The sequence below is a fragment of the Lepus europaeus genome, chromosome 10 (assembly GCF_033115175.1).
Source record: "Lepus europaeus isolate LE1 chromosome 10, mLepTim1.pri, whole genome shotgun sequence".
NCBI lineage: Eukaryota > Metazoa > Chordata > Mammalia > Lagomorpha > Leporidae > Lepus > Lepus europaeus.
Window position 1 is genome coordinate 122,226,302 of NC_084836.1, and position 22,692 is coordinate 122,248,993.

General features: G+C 62.9%; 2 protein-coding genes across 2 annotated transcripts; one reads left to right on the forward strand and one right to left on the reverse strand.

Moving 5' to 3' along the window:
• The first annotated feature begins 776 nt into the window (after window positions 1–776).
• On the forward strand, window positions 777–14,366 carry NELFCD (negative elongation factor complex member C/D). Its single transcript, XM_062204422.1, has 15 exons — window positions 777–886; window positions 7,023–7,141; window positions 7,358–7,467; window positions 8,149–8,258; window positions 8,997–9,104; window positions 9,446–9,598; window positions 9,966–10,096; window positions 11,387–11,552; window positions 11,717–11,851; window positions 12,137–12,276; window positions 12,746–12,860; window positions 13,179–13,274; window positions 13,344–13,484; window positions 13,740–13,869; window positions 13,948–14,366. Exons 1-15 carry the CDS (start codon window positions 800–802, stop codon window positions 13,980–13,982), a joined length of 1,776 nt encoding a protein of 591 aa, XP_062060406.1. The 5' UTR covers window positions 777–799; the 3' UTR covers window positions 13,983–14,366.
• Window positions 14,367–14,419: 53 nt separating this feature from the next.
• On the reverse strand, window positions 14,420–22,272 carry CTSZ (cathepsin Z). The gene is made up of 6 exons (XM_062204423.1): window positions 22,019–22,272; window positions 21,598–21,761; window positions 18,284–18,463; window positions 15,860–16,010; window positions 15,434–15,596; window positions 14,420–14,916 (listed from the first exon to the last, which is right to left on the reverse strand). The coding sequence occupies exons 1-6, from the start codon at window positions 22,162–22,164 to the stop codon at window positions 14,806–14,808; spliced, it is 915 nt and encodes a 304-aa protein (XP_062060407.1). The 5' UTR covers window positions 22,165–22,272; the 3' UTR covers window positions 14,420–14,805.
• Between the last annotated feature and the right edge of the window lie 420 nt (window positions 22,273–22,692).

Consider the following 22,692-nt stretch of genomic DNA (forward strand, 5'->3'; position numbering starts at 1 on the left):
CTCGGGGGGGGGGGCACTCCGGAACCGGTTTGTGGGGTGAATGCATGAAAGCATGGTGGCCGTCCGGCCCCGGGTCCTAGGCTGCCCGTTCCTCCCCGGCGTGGGCACTGCCTTCCCAGGCACCCGCCCTGCCCGCCGGCTCTGCGGCTACTCCGTGCAAGGCTCCTGCCACAGGTCCCTGGACGCAATCTCCCCTCGCCTCGCTTTGTGGCCTGCGGGTGACTCGCGGGCCCTTCCTTCCGTCCTACCAGGGGCAGCTGTTGGGCCGCCCCAGGGGCTGGTTCCACGGCTCCCGGTGCTGACCCCGGCTTTCCGCCGGGGCAGACCCCGGAGGCAGCGGTCACCGCTCCAGCACTGGGCGGCCTGGATGGAGCTCCAGGCTCCCGCCCCCTGGGCCCAGCCCTGGCTGTCATCGGCACCTGAGCGGTCCTCACATCAATTGCATTTGAGGACTCTTAGCCAACGACTAGAGAAATTCACTTTTGGGCCCAGCTGCACGACGAGGAAACGGGTGCTCCCGGGACCGGAGCTGAGGCGGAGCCCAGGGTCCAGCTGCAAACTTCCAGCCGCAGTCAAGGTTCCCAGGCCCGGTCCAGGCCGGGTTCCTGGACCGACCCCCAGCGGCCCCTCCGCGGCCGCTCGGCCCCGGGCGCGCACGCCGGCAAGGCCCCGCCCCCGCCGAGGCCCCGCCCCTGCCCAGGCCCCGCCCCCGCCCGGGCCCAGGCGCGCGGCCGCGGGGGCGGGGCCGCGGCCCGCGCGTGCGCGCAGGCGCCGGCGCCGCGCTGGCTCGCGGGAGAGCATGGCGGGGGCCGGGCCGGGCGCCATCATGGACGAGGACTACTTCGGGAGTGCGGCCGAGTGGGGCGACGAGGCGGACGGCGGCCAGGTGAGGGGGGGGCCCGGGCGCCCCCGACGAGGGTCGTTCGTCTCCGCCGCCGCCGCGCCCGCGCGGAGCCAGGCCCGGGCGTGCGGGGCGTGCGCGTGCCCGGCCGCGCGGCCACGGCGTTCAAGCAGCGCGCGTCGCCTGCCGCCCCGCCCGGCCCGGCCCCCCGGCCTCCGCCCCTCGCCGCGGGGCGCCAGGTGGGGGGCCCGGCCCGGCTCCGCCCTCGCCGCGGGGCGCCAGGTGGGGCCCGCCCGGCTCCGCCCTCGCCGCGGGGCGCCAGGTGGGGGGCCCGGCTCCTCCCTCGCTGCGGGGCGCCAGGTGGGGGGCCCGGCCCGGCTCCGCCCTCGCCGCGGGGCGCCAGGTGGGGGGCCCGGCCCGGCTCCGCCCCTCGCCGCGGGGCGCCAGGTGGGGGCCCGGCTCCGCCCTCGCTGCGGGGCACCAGGTGGGGGGCCGGCCCGGCTCCGCCCCTCGCCGCGGGGCGCCAGGTGGGGGCCCGGCCCGGCTCCGCCCCTCGCCGCGGGCACCAGGTGGGGGCTTTGTCCTGTGTCGGGGTTTGCAGCCGGGCCCTGGGCCGGCTCTTTGGGCTGACAGGAAGGACTCTGGCCCTGCCCACCCGGGGTCGGGGTGGGAGAGCGGCTGCCCCTTCCCCGGCGGGGGTCTCAGACTGGACACGCCCAGCCGGCCGGAATTAAGTTCATGGAAGATGGCGTTCCAAGATCAGTTCATTTTGGTGCAAAAATCAATGTGGGGTCACCCAGTAGTTTTCCATAATAGTTTTCAAGAGCCTTTTTTTGTTTTTAAGAATCTGCTTATTTGAGAGAGAGAGAGAGATCCATCCGCTGGTTCACTCCCCACATGGCCGCAATGCCCAGAGCTGGGCCAGGCGGGAGCCAGGAGCTCCACCCAGGCCTCCCAGGCCTCCCAGGCGGGTGCGGGGGCCCAAGCACCTGGCCCATCTTCCACTGCTTTTCCAGATGCATCAGCAGGGAGCTGGATCCGAAGTGGAGTGGCCAGGACTCCAGCCCGGCACTGCAGACCCGGGCTTAACCTGCTGTGCCACAGCACCCACCACCGTGAGCCTTTGTTTTTGAGAAAGATGATTGGGCTGGCGCTGTCCTGGCTGCTCCACTTCCGATCCAGCTCTCTGCTGTGGCCTGCGAAAGCAGTGGAAGATGGCCCAAGTCCTGGGCCCCTGCACCCACGTGGGAGACCCAGAAGAAGCTCCTGGCTCCTGGCTTCGGATCGGCACAGCTCCGGCCATTGTGGCCATGTGGGGAGTGAACCAGCGGATGGAAGACCTCTCTCTCTCTCTGTAACTCTGATTTTCAAATAAATAAATAAATCTTAAAAAAAAAAAAAGATTATTTATTTTAAAGACCAGTGACACAGAGAGAGAGGGAGGGATCTTCCATCTGCTGGTTCACTCCCCAGACAACTACAACGAAGCCAGGAGGCAGGCTCTATCCAGGTCCCCCACATGGTAGCAAGGGCCCAAGTGTTTGGGCCATCATCTGCTGCTTCCCAGGTGCGTTAGCTTGGAGCCAGGTTGGAAACAGAGCAGCTGGGCCTTCGCCTGGCCCCGTCATCGTGGGATGCTGGCTTAGCCTGCCGTGCCACACCCTGGCCCCTCTAACTTTCTGAAGACCTCAAGTACATGAATTTCCAGAACGGCCTGCACCAAAAGAAACCTAACCCTGCCGTTCTGTTTGCCGCAGACTTTGTGGAGCCCCTGTGTGCGTGGGACCTACAGAACTGGTGCTCGGAGGGCATGGAGTGGGTTTACTTCTGGGACAGCGGCGGTGGTGGCAAGCAGTGGCTCAGCGCTGAGTGGGAAGAGGCAGGGAGGCCGTGGACTCTGGGCCTGAAGTCCCTTGTGCTTGGCTGGCCGCATGGCGGAGCGGTGGTGGGGAGGGCTGTGGGGGCAGGTTCTGGAGGGGCTTGCAGAGCCCTGACCAGAGCGGCTCATCCTGGCGTTCCGGACCGGGAGTGACGAGAGCGGGTCGGACGTTGTGTTGCTCCACAGCGTCTTGGGCTTGGAGTGGAGCAGGCTGGGTCAGGGTGAGCTCATGGAGAGCAGGGGCTGGGGGCTTTGATGCGTCATCCTCCCACTCACCCCAGATCTCACCTTACAAATGCAGAGGGTGAGAGGCCTTGGGACCTGTGCAGGGTCATACAGCTGGGGAAGGAAGGAGTGGGATCCAAATTCTTGTCCCTTGTCTCCATCGTCACTCCGTCACACTGCTGACGCCACAGAGGGCCAGGTAGGGGGGCATGGGTGTGAGTTAGCTCAGGTCCAGGTAGGGGGGCGTGGGTGTGAGTTAGCTCAGGTCCAGGTAGGGGGGCGTAGGTGTGAGTTAGCTCAGGTCCAGGTAGGGGGGCGTGGGTGTGAGTTAGCTCAGGTCCAGGTAGGGGGGCGTGGGTCTAAGTTAGCTCAGGTCCAGATAAGGGGGCGTGGGTGTGAGTTAGCTCAGGTCCAGGTAGGGGGGGGCGTGGGTGTGAGTTAGCTCAGGTCCAGGTAGGGGGCGTGGGTGTGAGTTAGCTCAGGTCCAGGTAGGGGGTCGTGGGTGTAAGTTGGCTCAGGTCCAGGAAGGGGGGCGTGGGTCTGAGTTATTTGGCGGAACGCCCTGTTGCACCTCTACAGACATGGTGGTGGCCTCCCAGCGGCCTCGTGTGTCCTGGTGTCTGTCTGAGGCACAGCTCAGGGCCGCTGGGCCCAGTGCCTTCGTTCTGTAGAACGAGCACCGGAGTGTCTTGCCCCGGCTTACGAAGTTAGGAGAGGCAGAGCCAGGCTGAGACCCCACTGGTGGGAGGCCTTTAATTAGGATCCTCACTTAGCCCCTTGACCCTGGTGGGCTCTCCAGATGTTTAACCTGACTTCGCTAGCAGGAGGGAGGGAGAGAGGTGGCAGAAGTGTGGCATGAGCTGGACTTTGCGATGGTAAGCCCAGGTCTGTCCACTTGGTGCCCGGTGGATGACATGTTGGGAGGCCACTGTAACGCGAGGCCTGGGCGGTAGACACTTCGAGCTGCAGAGCTGCACGGTTGGGGTGAGTGGGATGGGTAAGGTTGTGCCAGAGCTCGGATGGTTTTCTCCAGGGGAGATGGGAAGCGGTAAGCAGGAGATTTGTTGCTTATGAAGCGGCTGTGGCGTCAGGGTGGGAATGATTGGAAGGAAGCAGTGAGACAGGTGTGGGGGCATTGCCTCTGCAGGCGTGCAGGAGGTCAGTGTGGAAGGCAGAGCCAGACCGGACGGATCCACGAGAGCTGGGCTTGACGGGTCTTCGGGGTGGGATGTGGGGGTGGGGTAGGAGAGGAGCCCTGGAGGGTGCCTCGCTGGGTGCCAGTGACAGACGGATGATGGGATCCTTCGGTAACATGGGCGGTGGGAGAAGGCAAGGCCAGTGCTGGCCGTAAGGAGTTCAGGGTTCGTGTGGACATCGCGGTGGGAATGAGGCCAGACTGAGTGCCCGAGTCGAGAGCTCAGGTGAGGGAGTGGGCAGCCCCAGGGCGGACAGGGTGGGGGAAGCGAGAGCCGAGGCTCGAGGCTCAGAGCCCGAGCGCACCCGCATGTACATGCACACCGGGGTCTTGGTGGCGCGCGACCTCCAGGCTTCCCTCACAGCTGTGAGTGAGAAGGCTCCCTGGTTTCCGTGGTGCGCACTGCCGTGGGATGTTAGTGCAGAGCAGGGAGCCAGTATTCCAGGCCGTCCCGGCTTCTCCCCTCTGCTCTCACAGCGGAAGGCCGTCATGACAGTTCGTAATCGAACAGGTGCGGCCGTGTGCCAGTAAAACTGCATTTACAAAAATACGAGGCCGGCAGGCTCTGGCCTGGGCCGGTTCTTAGCCTGCAGCGTGGCAGGAAGGTGCTTGCTCCTGCTGGTCTCTGACTCCTTGGGTGGAAACAGCCAGGTCTTGTTGAGCGTTTCCTTAGGTTCCCTAGGAAATGGGTGCAGCGTTGAGTACAAAGTCAGTGTACCCAAGCCTTTGCTTGCGGTTAGGGTGACAGCGTGGGACTTCAGCCCCCGTCATTGTGTGGCGGTCAGCAGGTGAGGATGCCTGCCTGGCCCGTGGGCTCAGTGACCTGCCTGAGCTTGCTTCCACCCAGAGGGGACACTGGAACCCCGTCGGGCCTGCTGACATAAGACCCTTCCCGACAAGGACAAGGACAAGGACAGGTTAGGATCTTCCCATACCAACAGCACACCGGTGCCTTCAACAATGGCTTCACCACTGATGCTGGAAAGCACGTGTATGAAATAATAGCGCTGTGGACTGGCGAGTGAAGCTGCCACCTGCAGCACCAGCATCCCTTATGGGCATGGGTTGGAGTCCTGGCTGCTCTACTTCCAGTCCAGCTCTGTGCTATGGCCTGGGAAAGCAGTAGAAGATGGCCCAAGTACTTGGACCCCTGCACCCACGTGGGAGACCTCCTGGCTCCTGGCTTTTGATTGGCCCAGCTTTGGCTGTTGCAGCCATTTAGAGAGTGAACCAGCAGATGGAAGATCCCTCTCTTTCTCTCTGTCTCTTTCTAACTCTGCCTTTCAAATAAATAAACCTTTAAAAAAGTAGTAGTGGGGGCCGGCGCTGTGGCGCAGCAAGTAAAGCCACCACCTGTAGCACCAGTGTCCCATATGGGCGCCAGTTCAAGTCCCTGCTGCTCTACTTCCGATCCAGCTCTTTGCTATGGCCTGGGAAAGCAGTAGAAGATGGCCTGAGTACTTGGGCCCCTGTGCCTGCATGGAAGACCCTGAGGAAGCTCCTGGCTTCTGGCTTCAGATCTGCTCAGCTTCAGCCGTTGTGGCCACTTGGAAAGTGAGCCAGTGGAAGGAAGACGTCTGTCTCTGTATCTCTCGCCTCTGCCTCTCTGTAACTCTACCTTTCAAATAAATACATAAATTTTTTTTTTCTTTTCTTACCCATGTCCTAAAGCATAAATCGCCTTGTTCCTTATTTCAGCTTCTTGGCCAGAGCAGGAGAGCCTGGTCACACTACATGTAATCTCAGGGCCTCAAGGACACCAGGACAGGTGCGTTGTCATCAGCGTGGTGACAAGCAGTGGCACCTGACACCAGAGATCTGCAGCTCTCTCATGGTTTTGTTGTGGGAGAGGTGGGGCCTAAATTCCTATTCCAGGTCCTTGCCTGTTCCCCAGGGAAGCCACATATCTCGGTACCGCCACATATTTGGTACACGAAGTGATAAAGTTTACTTAAATGGTGAGAAAACACGCATGTGGGTAGGCCTAATTCAGGATTAGAGTGGGCCAGGAAGGGAAAAGGAGAGGGGAGAAAGTAGAGAGACAGTGCCTCCGCATCCTGTCTCTCCTTGTCTGGAGAGAGAGAGAGAGAGAGAGAGAGAACGAGAGAGAACGCACAATAAATAAATATTTTTTAAAAAATAGTGAAAAGATCGTAACAGCTAGCATCTACTTAGCTTTTACTGAATTTCAGGGATTAGGCTTGGCTCTTCAAACTCAGCTTGTGGAGTTCCCAGAATTCTCACAGCTGAAAGGGACTTGGCACTGTCATCTTTATTAAGCAGGAGGAAGTAGACACTCGGGAGTTGCTGACGTGTGACTGCGGCCTGCGGTTCGCCAGGGTGGGGTGGCCTCACAGACCCACTTGGTGTGATTGCAGATGCCCCCCCCCCTTTTTAAAAAGATTTATTATTTATTTGAAAATCAGGGGTGTGAGGGAGAGAGAAACTGAGATGTGCTGTTTGAGTTCCCCCATACCCACAACAGCCAGGGCTGGGCCAGGAGCCAGGAACTCCATCCTTTGGTTGGCGACAGCTCAAGTACTTGAGCCATCATCCTCTGTTTTCCCAGGCGAATTAGCAGGAGGCTGGATCAGAAGCAGAGCAGCTGGGGCTCGAACCGGTGCTCTGAGAGGGAAGCTGGTGTTGCAGGCGGTGGCTTGACCCGCCACACACAGCACCGGTTCCCCGGTGCACCTTCTCAGCTGCTCGCTGCCTGTCCAGCCCAGTCCTTGAGGTTGTCATGAGACTCACAGGAAATAAAGTGCGGCGTACGTTTGGGAAAGGCAGCGGCCGCAGAGTGAGCCGTGGGCCGCTGGCAGTGACCGGCAGCGCCCACAGCACCCATAGACTGCAGGGCTGACGGCTGTGTTCTGGCGTCCCAGCCGCAGGAGGATGACTCTGGTGAGGGCGAGGACGACGCCGAGGTGCAGCAGGAGTGCCTGCACAAGTTCTCCACCCGGGACTACATCATGGAGCCCTCCATCTTCAACACCCTGAAGAGGCAGGTGACCCGCGGGCGGCGGGCGCAGGGTCCTCCCACCAGTTGTGTAAGCTGCCCAGAAGGTGCCATGGCGAGTAAGGGACTGTGATACCGGGACGGGAGGCCTCGGGGGCGCCCTGCCTGCACCGCTCGTACCCTGCCCTCTTTCGGTGCGGCGCTGTGTGTCCAGCCGCCTGCCTCCGTGCTCAGCGCCGTGACCGCCATGTTGCCTCCTAGGTATTTCCAGGCTGGGGGGTCTCCGGAGAACGTCATCCAGCTCCTGTCTGAGAACTACACGGCTGTGGCCCAGACGGTGAACCTGCTGGCCGAGTGGCTCATCCAGACAGGTGCTTCGATGGGCCCGTGGGCGCCCGTGGGCCGGTATGGGGAGGGCCTGCTCTGGTCCTGGTCTTTAAGGCTTGCATGAGTAAGAACTGAACTTGTTACCCATTTTTGTCTGCTGGACTCACCTTTGAGTCCACAATTGAGCTTTATAGAGAGCCTGCAAACGTGTTCTCACGGAGCCCTTGTCCCACGCGTGTTGTAGAATTGGGGTCGCGCAGTGCGTGTCAGGTGCCGTTCCCAGGCGGTCTGCCGCAGCGAGCAGTGACTGGTCCCTGGCCATGGCCGTGGCGTAGCCGCTGCCATCAGAGACCCGCACTGTCCCTCCGCTGAGCAGGGCGCCGGTGCTGTCGCTGAAGCGCGTCCCCCCGTCCCAGGGTCAGATCCGAGTGTGCGCCTCGGGCCTGGCGTCTGCTCTCTCCTGCCGGGCGGGGCTGTTTTTCCAACCTCCTCCCTGTCCGGTTTGGCCATTTGTCCTTGTCCTTGGGCGCTCATGCCCCTTCCGTGCAGACACGTCGTCGGCCGTCTGTCCCGTGCCGCCGTCGGCTCCTTCCGTCGAGGGCAGTTGGTCACCGTCTGAGCAGTCCGAAGCCTGCCGAGACGGTGGCCAGACGCAGCTCTGTGACGCGCGAGCACGCCGAGCGGAGGGGCCGCCGGCGCCCACCTGCTGCTGCCTCCTCTTGCAGGTGTCGAGCCGCTGCAGGTTCAGGAAACAGTGGAGAATCACCTGAAGAGTTTACTCATCAAACATTTTGACCCCCGCAAAGCAGACTCCATTTTCACTGAAGAAGGGGAGGTGAGTGAGGGCTGCTTTTATTTTGTCTAACGCCAGCTCCTCGGGCCTTTGGCCAATCCGCGCGCACAGTGCCGTGTGGCCTGTTGTGTGAGCTCCGTGAGCTGAGCTCCAAAGCCGGCGTGGGAGGCAGACTCCAGCATGGTCAGCACGGGCGCCGGCAGGGCAGGGAGTGAGGAGCGGCCGGGCACAGCTGTGGACAGGTGCGCTGGAGTGCATCCCCAAGGATGGAGGATGGAGCAACAGTGGTGAGGGGAGATGGGAAGGGGCCGGAGAGGCGGGGAGGCAGACGGGTGTGAGCTTTGAAGGCTGGAGAGCAGGAGGAAGTTGGGGCCTGGGGCCGCGGCCGCCCCACGCCTCATCAGAGAGCGTCCTCCAGAGCTGCTGTGCGCCGTCCATGGCCAGAAGCAGCCACGGGGCCTGGCGCTGGCCCAGCAGAATGGCAGGATCTGAGTGTAGCCCCTGGCCCGTGAGCCACACAGCAGGTAGCTGGGACATTTTTCACAACATGTGATGGGCAGAATCACCTGTGCTGTGTGCCGTGCCAAGGGCATGCAGCCGGTGTGGCACCTGCGTGGCTCACGTGTCCAGGGCCCTCCTGCACGCAGCACCCAAGTGGCCGTGACTGGCCCTGGTCCACGTCTCGCTGGGGGCTCCTCTGCTGGAGTGTCCGTGACAGCTCGGGTGAGGTGGTCACCACTCCGGCTAGCGCTGGGCCTCTCGCCCTCTGTCCACTGGCAGACCCCGGCCTGGCTGGAGCAGATGATCGCGCACACCACGTGGAGAGATCTCTTTTACAAACTGGCTGAAGCCCATCCCGACTGCCTGATGCTCAACTTCACCGTCAAGGTAGGGAGAGTTCTGGAGTTAGGGAAGGGTCAGCCGCCCCTGCAGAGGCCAGGCCTAGGCTGCACCTCCGACCCCGTGGAGGAGTCAGCAGGGGTGTGTGATGTGTGCACCACGGGCGCTGTGCTCTGAGCAGCTCCGAGCGAGCCTGGCGGGTGCCTGTGCTCTTGATAACTCGAGGCAGGGGGCCGAGCTGGGCCATGGGCCGGGTCATGGTGAGAGGGGAAGGGGTGTGAGGCCTGAGGCCAGGGCTTGCTCGTTCTGCTCACCACAGAGACGAGCCTCCCGTGGGTGCCACGTGTGGGCACCTGGGCCGCCACCTTGACCTCTTGTGTGTGTGGTAGCTCATTTCCGACGCAGGCTACCAAGGGGAGATCACCAGTGTGTCCACCGCGTGCCAGCAGCTGGAAGTGTTCTCCAGGGTGCTTCGCACCTCTCTAGCTACGATCTTAGATGGAGGAGAAGAAAACCTTGAAAAGAACCTCCCTGAGTTTGCTGTGAGTCCTTTACTCTCTGAGCCGCAGGTTAGAAGGGGCTGTCTGGGCCCTCGTGTTTCAGGCATGGACGCTGCCTCGCTTCGAGCAGGGTGGGGGACATCCCGCCCACAGGCCGTACAAGGCCCCGGGAAATTATTTGTTCTGGCCCTGCCAAGGCAGTGGCAAGTGGGACCCGAAATTCAGTAAATCTACAGCAGGCAAATTTTTAAATTGAAAACTTCGTATGTCCACGGATGAGGTTGTAAATACAGATGTTACAGGCCCCCAGCACCCCCCCTCGGCCCCCAGGAGCCTGCAGGCAGCAGGTGCCCTGGCGTGCGCTTGCCAGGGCTGCGCAGTGACGCCCGCACGCTCTCCAACCTTGCAGAAGATGGTGTGCCACGGGGAGCACACCTACCTGTTCGCGCAGGCCATGATGTCCGTGCTGGCGCAGGAGGAGCAGGGCGGCGCCGCCGTGCGCAGGATCGCGCAGGAGGTGCAACGCTTCGCCCAGGAGAAGTGAGCCTGTTTCTGCCTGTTCTGCCCCTCCCTGTGCCCCTCAGACGACACCCCCCCCCCCCCCCCCCGGCGTGAGCTGCTCGGCCCGAGCGTCCGCTGCTCCTGTCCTGACGCCTGGCCGAGCTGCTCTGTAGCCAGTGGAGCTGACGCGTCAGGAGCTCGCGTTGCCGGCCGTGGTGTGGGTGAACATTGTGTGAAGTGCTCCATTAGTTTTCGGTTCCCTGGGTTTCGGGACCTGTGTTTTCAGATATTGGGATTCATAATTGCAAATCATGTTGCAGTCTTGAAATAATTATTCAGAAATGTAATTGTTAGGTTGTAGCCCCGTATCGTCCAGAACCAATGAGCTCTTACTAGCTTTATGTTCTACTGCTAATGGACTCTTTTTTTTTTTTTTTTTTTTTTTTTTAAGATTTTTAAAATTTATTTGAAAGGCAGAGAGAGAGAGAGGAGTCTTCCATCCAATGGTTCACTCCCCAAATGGCCACAATGGCCAGAGCTGGGCCAATCTGAAGCCAGGAGCCTGGAGCTTTTTCCAGGTCTCCCACACAGGTGCAGAGGCCCAAGGACTTGGGCCATCTGCTGCTGCTTTCCCAGGCCACAGCAGAGAGCTGGACCAGAAGTGGAGTGGCCAGGACTCGAACTGGCGCCCATATGGGATGCTGGCACTGCAGGTGCTGGCTTTACCTGCTATGCCACAGCACCGGCCCCTACTAGTAGACTCTTACTAGGGTATTTAAAATGTGTGTGACCCCTTTTACCAAGTGCGAAGGGCTTATTTGAGTCATTCTTTCCCAGTTTTCTCTCAGTGTGTCATCCCAACTACCAGTGAATGACAGAATTGTGAAGAAACAGCGTTCCCAGCAGGGCAGAGCGCTCAACACAAGAAAGGGGCCGGCGCCGCGGCTCACTAGGCTAATCCTCCGCCTAGCGGCGCCGGCACCCCGGGTTCTCGTCCCGGTCGGGGCGCCGGATTCTGTCCCGGTTGCCCCTCTTCCAGGCCAGCTCTCTGCTGTGGCCCGGGAGTGCAGTGGAGGATGGCCCAAGTGCTTGGGCCCTGCACCCGCATGGGAGACCAGGAGAAGCACCTGGCTCCTGGCTTCGGATTGGCGCAGCGCGCCGGCTGTCGCGGCCATTGGAGGGTGAACCAACAGCAAAGGAAGACCTTTCTCTCTGTCTCTCTCTCTCACTGTCTAACTCTGCCTGTCAAAAAAAAAAAAAGAGAGAGAGAGAGAGAAGGAGGGACAGAGCCACCTCTGAGCGACTGGGGCCGTGTGTGTCTTCCTGCAGGGGCCATGATGCCAGTCAGATCACGCTGGCCTTGGGCACAGCTGCGTCCTACCCCCGGGCCTGCCAGGCCCTCGGGGCCATGCTGTCCAAGGGGGCGCTGAACCCCGCTGACATCACTGTGCTCTTCAAGATGTTCACCAGCATGGACCCTCCTCCGGTCGAGCTCGTAAGCCGCGGCGCCCCAGGGCCCCCGAGTTCTGCCTCCCCTAAGGGGGTGGATGGAACATTTGTCGTGTTCCTGGCCCTTGCCCACACTGCCGCACAGGGCCCGGGGAGGATGGCTGTGGGCGGGGCCCCCTCACCGCCGCCCCGCCCCCTCTGTCTCCTCAGATCCGGGTGCCCGCCTTCCTGGACCTCTTCATGCAGTCTCTCTTCAAGCCCGGGGCCAGGATCAACCAGGACCACAAGCACAAGTACATCCAGATCTTGGCTTACGCCGCGAGTGTGGTGGAGACGTGGAAGAAGGTAGTGCTGGGCCCAGGGTGTGGGCTCTGCTCCTGGGGGGGGGGCTGGGCTGCAGGAATCCCCGAGCCCGCCTCCTGTCACAAACGTCAGCGACGGGGGACGTCTCCGAGCCGCAGGCGAGCGCCAGGCTCCCTGTGTTTGGGTTTGAACCCTGTCTGACGTTGAGGCCCGGCTTGTGATTCGCAGAGGAGCGGCTGGAGCCCCCCGCGGGGCGGCAGGGCCTGGGCGCCGCCCGCACCCCCACCCCCCACCCACCCCCCCGCCCCCCCGCCTTTGTGTCCGCAGAACAAGCGGGTGAGCATCAACAAAGACGAGCTGAAGTCCACGGCGAAGGCGGTGGAGACCGTGCACAGCCTGTGCTGCAACGAGAACAAGGGCGCCTCCGAGCTCGTGGCGGAGCTGAGCACGCTCTACCAGTGCATCCGGTGCGCCGCGCCCCCGCGGGAGCCTCCCAGGCGCTCCTGTCTGACTTTTCTCCTCTTTTATGCATGCACGGGACCTGCTGACGGCGTTAGCAGCCTCATGCCGTTCCGGTGTTGGGTGAATCTCACCGAACGAGGGAGGGCCAGCGGGGAGGAAGGGGCGTCTGCAGTGCACGGCGGCGGGCGGCGGGCGCAGGGACAGCCTGCGCCCACGCCCGTGAAGGTGTCCTGCCAGGCCTCGGGGCCTCCCCGCCGCTGTGTGCTGGGGGTGGGAGGGGGCTCGCCGAGGGCTCTGCGTGGCCGTCTCTGCAGTCAGAGGCCGGGAGGCGAGCTGACTGCCGGCAGAGCATCCTGGAGGGGCCGTGGGGCGGCTGCAGGCTGGGGTCCTGAACTCCCCAACCCAGTCGTGCCCTCCACGTGGGTGCCGTATGTTCCCTGCTCACAGGAAGCATTCTGCCTTGTTTGCTTGTAGGTTTCCCGTGGTAGCGATGGGTGTGCTGAAATGGGTGGACTGGACTGTGTCAGAACCAAGGTACTTCCAGCTGCAGACCGACCACACGCCGGTGCACCTGGCGCTGCTGGACGAGGTGAGGGGCTGAGGGCGGCTCACTGCGCAGCGTCAGCGCCGCGGCCACAGGGGCTCCAGGGGATTCAGAACAGCTCCCAGGACTGCCCTGCGCGGGTCTGGCTTCATGGCCGCACAGCCCTCTCAGTTTCCTCCAGGTGTTACTGCGGGCTCAGGAGTGGCACGGAGCTGGCCGGCCCTGGCTCCAGCGTCCGGCACCTCCGTCGGCAGTGATGAGCCCTTTGGCCGCTGTAGCGGAGACGGTGGCTCCCTGTGTGCTCAGGGCGAGCCCAGAGAGCCGCCCACGGCGCTGAGCGCGGCTCCCCTGGCCTGTTCGCAGATCAGCACCTGCCACCAGCTCCTGCACCCCCAGGTGCTGCAGCTGCTCGTGAAGCTGTTTGAGACCGAGCACTCCCAGCTGGACGTGATGGAGCAGGTGAGCGAGCCCCGGGCGCCGGGCTGGGCGAGGACCCCGTCCTGACCGCCCCTCTGCCCCCTCCCGTAGCTCGAGTTGAAGAAGACACTGCTGGACAGGATGGTGCACCTGCTGAGCCGGGGTTACGTACTTCCTGTTGTCGGTTACATCCGGAAGTGTCTGGAGAAGCTGGACACGGACATTTCCCTCATCCGCTATTTTGTCACTGAGGTCAGCAGCGCACCGTCGGTTCCCGCTTCCTGCTCCACGCTGGCAGTGGCCTCGGGCTCAATGTAGCGCGTTCTGTGCCCGCCCGAGGACTGTTCTCTGATAGTCAGGGGATGGCAATGGCAGATGGCCGTGACCAGAGCCGTTCCTGCCTGTCTTCATGGTGGAGAGGGGAGTTGGCACCGGGGGGGGGCTCTCCACGCTGCCTGCCTGGGTGCCGGTGCCCACGGGCGTGCGTCCTCACGCGTGTCCTCACAGGTGCTGGAGGTCATCGCCCCTCCCTACACCTCGGACTTTGTGCAGCTCTTCCTCCCCATCCTGGAGAATGACAGCATCGCGGGCACCATCAAGACGGAGGGCGAGCACGACCCTGTGACGGAGTTCATAGGTGAGCGCGGCCACGGCCTGCCGCCTGCGTCTCCGCTCTCCCGCCTGCCCTCTCTAACCCGGCCTCTCCCTGTCACAGCGCACTGCAAATCCAACTTCATCATGGTGAACTGACTGCGGGAGCACCCAGAGCCAGAGAACATTCCGGAGGGCCGGCCGGGGCAGGACCCTCGCATCCTGGGAGGGGGCGTCCCTGGGGAGGAGGTGGACAGCTTGGGAACGACAGCAAAGTGGAAAACGGCTCCTGGGCGCTCCTTCCTTTGGCCTGAGCCCAGTGCTGCCCCGAGCCCCGGCCGCGGCGTTCGCGCCCCCTCAGCGTAGGACGAGGCCCCGGTCCCTGCGGGGTGGAGCCAGCTCCCAGCCCCAGGGTCTGGGAATTCAGAAACCAAGGTGATTCCTTGAACTACTTTTGAAGTTGACTTTTCTCCCAGGAACCCCGTTTGTCGATGCTGTAACTGTTTTAATTTGCTAGACTAATAAATCAGTTTTTAAAAAGCCGATGTGGGCTGGGTGGTGTTCTTGGGTAAATGAGGCACGCACAGGCTCGGCGCTCGTGTGGAACTGGGTATTTTATTTGTCACATGGCATTGGGAAGTCCCCGACGAGTGGACTGTGTCACCTCTGAAATGCCCAGTGCGAGACCAGGCCCTCTCTCCGAGACCTGGCGCCCGCAGTGTCCTGTCTCGCGATGGGGCCACCAGGTGGCTGGCTGGCCGCGGCGCTGGGGCTGTCCCACGCAGGTACCTCCTGCCACGCCCAGCCCCGCTCAGTGCGCGGCCAGTGCCACGCCGGGCCTCACAGTGACAGGCTGTCTCGAGGTGTTCCGGGCCTCCCAGCCACCCCAGTCCTCACCACTGGGCACTCGTCACGACGGAGTCCGCTCTGTGTAGGGCTCACGCGTCACTGCCCCAGAAACTGCTGCTCCCGACGCGCGGCCCTAAACAATGGGGTCCCCGAAGGTGCAGGTCTCCTCGATGGCCAGGTTGTAGCTGGCGCCACGGCCACCCTTGTAGCTGCTGGTCACGATCCGCATCCAGCCCCTCTCGCCCTGCAGGGAGGGGCCAGCCGTCAGCCCCGCCCCTTCCCCGGGACCCTTCCCCGGGACCCTTCCCCGGGACGCCCAGTCAGAGCTCTGTGAAGTACCTGACCTGGTTAATGTTCAACACGAGGGCCCTCTGCCAAAGCTAATTAATGCCACAAAACGCGTTGACTGACTGTTGATGCCCCCACGGCGGTCAACACAAACACCGCAGTGGCCACTGCCCGGGTTGCACGGGCCCCAAACTATTAATGGTTAATGCCAGGCCTTGGGACGCTGGCAGCTCACTCACCTTCCCCGAGTGAGCAAATCAAAAGCATTTTAGAAAAACCTGCACCGCACGACAGAGACGGCTGTAACGGGAGCAGCAGCTCCCACCCCCGCCCTCGGGGCACTTGGCAATGTCCGGGGGGCTTCAGTGGGCGTCTGGGGCCGACTGCACCACAGGGAGCTGGCCCCAGGGGCCTCGTGCCAGGGCTGGAGCATGAAAGCTGGGACGGGAGCCGGGCCCCAGGTACAGCCTTACCCACGGTTCGCCCCAGGAGTTGCGCACAATCCAGTACTCGGTCCCGTCGCTGACGCCCCAGCCGGCCACAGAGACGATGTGGTTGATGAAGAGCTTGTCGGAGTACTCGCTGTAGATGCCGCCAGTGTAGTTGGCCATCCTTTCCGTGGCCATTATACCGCAGCTGCGAGCGAGCAGCCGCGTGAGCCCTGGGCCGGAGGACTCACGCACTCCGAGCACACCAGGGAGCCCGCCAGCCTCCGTGACCCCTCGGCGCGATCCCTGCACGCCAGCCTGGGGGCTCCCGGGGGACAGAGCAGCGACCGGTGGCACTTGTGGGAGGGGAGGTGGTGTGGCAGCTGTGAGCACAGCTGGCCCCCAGGAGAGAGCAGAGGACATACCCGCAGCGTGCACCCTCGGGGACCCTGGGCTCTGGCCTCTGCTCACCTGATGGGGCCGTTAGCGTAGATTTCAGCCATCATCTTCTCTCTCCCCGACAGGGAGCCGTAGTCGCCCACTTTCCAGAGGGTGTAGTTCTGCACGGGGTGACACTCCTTGAACTCCGTGCACGTCCCACACAGGTTGAACTTGTCACACTCTAGGGCAGAGCAGGGAGAGCTGGCAGGAGGCTGCAGCCCACAAAGCCGCGAGCCCGGGCCCCTCCAGCTCCCGGCCCGGCACTGGGCTCTTAGCTGCTGGCGGTTATGCAAATCCCCTCCCCAGGGCCTTGGTAGAAAATGTGACATGCTAATTAGCACATAGTAGGCATGCAGAAGTTCAGCCTGCCTTCTCCTTTAAAGGCTAGGGGAAGGACCTTTCCACGTTGCAGCTGGGACTTGAGTGTAACCAGCTCCTTAGCATTAAGAATTCTACTGGGGCCGCTGCCTGGGACGTCGGCACCCCATATGCCAGCAGTGCCAGTCCGCGCTGCTCCACTTCCGATCCAGCTCCCTGCGAGTGGCCTAGGAAGGCAGGGGAAGATGGTCCAAGTGCTTGGGCCCCTGCACCCACGTGGGAGACCCGGAAGAAGCCCCTGGCTACGGCCTGGCCCAGCCCCAGCTGTTGCCGTTGCCACCATATGTGGGGTGAACCAGCGGACAGATCTGTCTCTGAAACTCTGACTTTCAAAGAAATAAAATCCTTAAAAACAACAACAAAAAACCACAATTCCATTGCCAGCTAGTGAATTAATGGGCCAATACATTGAGTTTTTAAAAAATAGCATTTTCGGGGGGCAGTGCTGTGGCACAGCAGGTTAAAGCCCCAGCATGCAGTGTCGGCCTCCCGTATGGGCACTGGTTTGAGTCCCGACTGCTCCACTTCTGATCCTGCTCTCTGTTAATGTGCCTGGAAAACAGCGGGAGGAGGGCCCAAGTTCTTGGGCCCTGCCCCCACATGGGAGACCCAGAAGAAGCTCCTGGCTCCTGGCTTCGGATCGGCCCAGCTCTAGCTGTTGCAGCCATTTGGGGAGTGAACCAGTGGATAGAAGATCTCTCTGTAATTCTTTCAAATAAATAAATCTTTAAAAAAAAAAAAAAAGAAGAAGAAGAAGAAAAAAAAAAAAGGCATTTCCAGGGCTGGTGCTGTGGTGTAGTAGATTAAGTATCCACCTGCAGTGCCCACATCCCATATGGGCCCCAGTTCAAGTCCCGGCTGCTCCACTTCTGACCCAACTCCCTGCTATGGCCCGGGAAAGCGGTAGAAGATGGCCCAAGTGCTTGGGCCCCTGCACACGCGTGGGAGACCCGGAAGAAGCTCCTGGCTCCTGGCTTCGGATCAGCCCAGCCTTGGCTGTTGCAGCCATTTGGGAAGTGAACCAAAGGATGGGAGACCCCTCTCTCTCTCTCTGTAACTCTGCCTTTCAAATAAATAAATCTTAAAAAAAAAAAAAAAGATTTATTGTATTTATTTGAAAGAGTAACAGAGAAAAAGATCTTCCATCCTCTGGTTCACTTCTCAAATAGCCACAATGGCTGCGGCTGGGCCAGACTGAAGGCAGGAGCCTGGAGCTCCATCTGGGTCTCCCCCATGGGTGCAGGGGCCCAAGCACTTGGGCCGTCTTCCGCTGCTTTCCCAGGCCATAGCAGGGAGCTGGCTTGGAAGCAGAGCAGCCAGGACTTGACCCAGTGGCTCTGATACGGGCTGCAGGCACTGGCCCACAGTGTGCCTTGAGCACCTCCTGTTACCTATTTCCCCAGCAGCTACGCTCTGCCCTGGGACAGTAAACCTGAGGATTAAACTGTCGGTTTAATTTTGCCCTGTGGTGACAGAGGGTTAAGCCTCCACTTGTGGCGCTGGCATTCATATGGGCGCTTGAGTCCCGGCTGCTCTACTGCCCATCCAGCTCTCTGCTATGGCCTGGGAAAGCAGTGGAAGATGGCCAAGTCCTTGGGCCCCTGCACCCACGTGGGAGACCCGGAAGAAGCTCCTGGCTCCTGGCTTTGGATGGGCCCAGCTCTGGCCTCTGCGGCCACTTGGGGGAGTGAACCAGCAGATGGAAGACACCTCCCACTCTCTGTCTGTCTGTATCTCTGCCTCTCAAATAACTAAGTAAATCTTAATAAAAAAAGAAGAACTTTTGTCCCTTGGATACCAAAAGCCCAATGCCCGGCACAACCAGAAAATGGTGTGCCTGTGGCCAAACTTCCTGATTCAAAGATAACACGTTTATTGCACATCGGCGGGTTTCGGATGTGCTCCGCCTGTCTTTCAGGTTGGGTCAGATCAGAGGGGCTTGGCCTCAGCCCAACAGGGTCAGTGTGGGGTTGTGGGCTGGGTTCAGGTGGCAGGGGGGCTCCACAGCACCTGAGTCGGAGGTCAGCCCGGGCGCCCTGGAGTGCAGCCGGGTGTCCCGGCATGGGCAGCACGCACCTTGGTCCTTGGCCTGGTAGTTGTTGCAGGTCTCGTCGGGGATGCCGTGGTGGTGGGCGTACTCCCACACCGGCAGGTCGTTGCCCCCCTCGCAGGAGCCAGCGTTGCCACAGTCCAGGACGTGCTGCACCGACAGCAGGGTGGAGGGCCATGCGCCCTTCCTCTTGATGTTGATGCGATCTGCCAGGGCCGGCGGCACCCGGGTCAGCGGCCACTCGGGCCAGCAGCACCCGAGCCAGCAGCCACCCAGGCCAGCAGCACCCGGGTCAGCGGCCACCCCCGCCCACAAGGGCCCGCCCAGGATCACTTCCTAGTTGTAGATGTGACCCCACCCGCTCAACGCACATGAACCCAAGTCCCAAGGTCCTGTCTTGCTTCCTTCCCCAAGACTTGCACCCCCGCCCCACCTCCCCCTCCCTCCCCTGCTAAGTGAACCGGCCATCTGCAAACTCAGACCCAACATCCAACACCCAACACTGTAGGCCCCACCCACCAATCTCTCCACCGTTCTCGGCTCCCCCAGGATCTCCTGTCCTCTAAGCTTCTGTCCCTTCCCACCTTCTCTGTCTAGGTCCCTGTCTCCGCCCAGCCATCACCTGGCCCCCCACCCTCCTGGGAGTACCTCCTGCCTGGGCACCCCCAGCCCTGGCAGTGCAGGAACATCCTGCCGCTTCCCTGCTCCCCCTCCCTCAGGGGTACCCGGTGACAGCGGCCATGGCCCAGTGGCAATGTCCAACTGTTTCAGGGCTGGCCTCTCTGTCCACACATCTAGTCACCGCGTTATGATGCGAGGGATGTCAGAGTTGGCCACGACTCCAGGATGCTCTCACAAGAAACCGGCTGGCCCGGGGAGCCGTGCAGGCAAGGCCACGCAGTTCGGCCCCGGCGTCCAAGGCTGGAGGCGCCTGGCACCCATGTGAGAGGGGAACGGGCAGCCGGAGGTCGGGGTGAGTCTAGGCAACGGAGCAGCCCTGGGACCAGAGGCTCGGAAGTCGGGAGGTGGCGGCAGCAGGGATGAGGGAGAAAGGGCCAGGGAGGTGGGTGCAGGGGAGCGTGGGCCAGGTGCCGGCCGCATGGTAAGGCAAAGCCATGAAGCACAGCCAAGGAGACCTGGAGCTGACCCCTGGCCCTGCGCCCCAGCGGCTCCTGGCAGGACCAGGGCCCGTGCGGTGGGAGGGGTGGGGAGAAGGAAGTGGAAGCAGCTGCCTCCCCTGGGTTTGGCGGGGGTGGGGTGGAGGGGCAGGGCCAAAGACTCCTGGCTCCATTGTTCCAGGCAGGAGAGCTCTCTGGGCGGGGAAGGGTGGTCTCCCGCACACCGGGGGGGGCCTTGGGCACAGCTCCATCAGGGGGCAGGTGCCCCAGCCCCCTGGGAGTCCACTCTGATGGCCTCGGTCTGCCGCGAGGAAGAGGAGGCAGGGCCTTGGCTGCTGCTGTAGAAGATGCCGGAGGGGCCGGCGCTGTGGCGTAGTGGGTAAAGCTGCCGCCTGCAGTGCCAGCTTCCCATATGGGCGCCAGTTCAAGACCTGGCTGCTCCACTTCCCATCTCTGTTGTGGCCTGGGAAAACAGTGGAAGATGGCCCAAGTCCTTGGACCCCTGCACCCACGTGGGAGACCCGGAAGAAGCTCCTGGCTCCTGGCTTCAGATTAGCGCAGCTCCAGCCATTGCAGCCATCTGGGGAGTGAACCAGCAGATGGAAGACCGCCCCCCCCCCCCCCCCCGCCTTTCTTTCTCTCTCTGTGTAGCTGACTTTCAAATAAATAAATAAATCTTAAAAAAAAAAAAAAAAGCCGCTGGAAGTCTAAGGAGCAAGAATGCTGGTGGGTGTCTGCTGGGTTGGCCAAGCCCAGAGCTGGTCCAGAGTCCCTGGCCATCCCCTCCCTACCCAGCCACCTCTTAGAAATGCAGATCCCAGACCTGCTCTGAGGCCTCCCAAGCCTTCCAGTTCCTCTAGTTCCTCTCCCCACCCTGGGCTCTGCCCTCTTTCACTTCTCCTCCCAGGAGGGTTTCCGGAGCCTCTGCCTGGCCCTGGCCTTCTAGGGCCTCTGCCCGGCCTGAGGGGCCCCCGCGCGTTGCCCCCTCCTGAATGCCTCCTTAAGTCTGCCGCAGCCCGCTAGTTCCCAGGCTCTGGTGAGAGACAGTGGAGACTCTGGACCCCAACCCCTCAGTGTCATCCTAAGGAGAGGCCTGGATGTCACTCACACCTTGGTCCAGGCTCCTCCCCCCGAGAAGGGCAGGGCCAGGCAGCCAGAGTGTGGGTGGGCCTGGAGACAGAGGATCAAACGGCATGACACCCACACAAGTGCCTACCGCGAAGCCTTGGCGAGTGGCAGCAGCCCCGTGTTGCCAGCCCTTTTAACCCAGGCCACACCTACAACAGGGCTGACCACCAAGATACCAAAGCTAGGAGAGAGCCTCAGCTCCTAGGCTCTCCCCGGGCCACAGTCCCAGCCCCTCCCCCGGTGCCACCCCCGGCTCCCACACCCGGCCCCCTTCACTACAGGTGGGCCTGGGGCTGGCTTGCAGCCCTCTCTGGCAGCTTCCTCTCCCAGACAGGTGCAGAGCCTGCTCACAGCGTGGGCCTCCCTCTCCCTGGCAGGCAGCCAGAGGTTAAGGTTCGGTGAGAAAACCAGCCAGAAGGGAGCAGACAGTGGGTCAGGAGGGGCCCCAGCCGGCCACCCTGGCTCCGCCCTCGCGGCCCAGGGCAGGGCTCATCCCCACGGGAACTGCAGCTGAGCGGGGTTTCACTTCCGCATCCCCGGAGGCAGACTGAGGCTCAGTGATTTCTGCACTGCTCGTTCTGCCCCCGTGGCTGAAGTCTCATGCTCTGCGGGAGGGGCACTGCCAGCCACTTGTCACTGCACTTCAGCCCTGGTCCTGTCTGTCACCCGAAAGGCCCCAGACAGGCCCCCGGGGGGACCTCGGAGATGACCCGGCCTGTGTCCGTCAGAGGTCCAGCATGGGGCCACAGGACCTGGAGCCTCGCTGGGCAGGCCTGCAGTAATGGACGGGCTCTCCCTGCTCAGTCAAGTGCAGCCGTCCGCCTGCCATGGCGCTGGCCTGCAGGTGCCAACCACGGAGCCCAGGCCCGGGCCCCCACCTGCCATGGCGCTGCCTTGTGGGTGCCAACCACGCAGCCCAGGCCAAGGGCCCCCATGGTGCTAGTCTACGGGTGCCAACCACGCAGCCCCAGGCCCAGGGCCACCACCTGCCATGGCGCTGGTGCTGCCGTGGGCCCAACAGGAGCCCCAGGCCCGGACCCCCCCCGCCATGGTGCTGGCCTGTGGGTGCCAACCACAGAGCCCCAGGCCCCCACCTGCCATGGCGCTGGTGCTGCCGTGGGCCCAACAGGAGCCGCAGTACTGGGGGATGTGCTGGTTCCTGGTGACGCTGGCGTAGTTGACGCCGTCCACGTTGCGCCAGTCCCAGTTCTTGGGCAGATCCGATGGGGACAGGTACTCATGAGGCCGGGGGTATGTCCTGGGGAGAGACCACCACCACCAAGATCAGCGCCGGCTCACAGCGGGGGGCCGTCGGGACGCCTAGGGCGCAGGGCACCCCCAGAAGGAGGGGACCAGAGCGCTGGCAAAGGCCGGGGAGGCGGGCCCTGCCCGGTCCATCACGGCTCCCCTGACCTCAAAGGGGGCCCCCCAGACGGACGGGGCTGGGCCCGACCTCCCCAGGGCTAGGGGGTAGCGCCCCGGTTCCTGGACCCTGCGGCCCCAGGGGAGGCCCACCTGCGTCCCAGCCGCGACAGCTGGTCCCCCCGCAGCGGCCGGTGGCAGGTCTGGCCCGGCCGGAAGTAGAGGGCGGCCCGCGCCGCGCCGGCCAGCAGCAGCAGCCGCAGCAGCAGCCCGGCCCGCCCGGGCCCAGACGACGCCATGCTCACGCCCCGGTCCCGGCTCCGCCGCGCTCCGGCTCCTAGCTCCTGGGTGCACTCCAGACGCCGCTCGGATCCCGCGCCGCCGGCCTCCGCCCCGCACCCCGGCCCTTAAGGTGGCGGCAGCGCCCGGCCCTCCCCCGGGGCGGGGCCGTCCCGCCGCCGCGGCTCCCGCCCGGCCCCGCCCGTGACCCCGCGCCCGGCCCCGCCCGCACGGCCCCCTCCCCGGCCCGGGGTGCCCGAGCTCAGGGTCACGGTGCGAGTCACGGGCCTCGGCCCGCCGCCCGCTCACCTGAGCGCGGGGTCAGGTCTCGTGGGCCGCTTTGGCCCCGGAGACCCTCTGGGTGGCCGGGAGCCCAGGTCTTGCCCAGAGGCGGGGGGCGGGGTCCCCACAGAGCCGTGCCCCGCCGGGCCCGCTGACACCCCCTTCCACAAAGCGCAGGGGCTGACGTGGGCGGAGCGCCTTGGAGGAGAGACCCTGGGACGGTCGCCGGCTTGGGCCCATCAGTCACCAGCCGTGTCTCTGGGGAT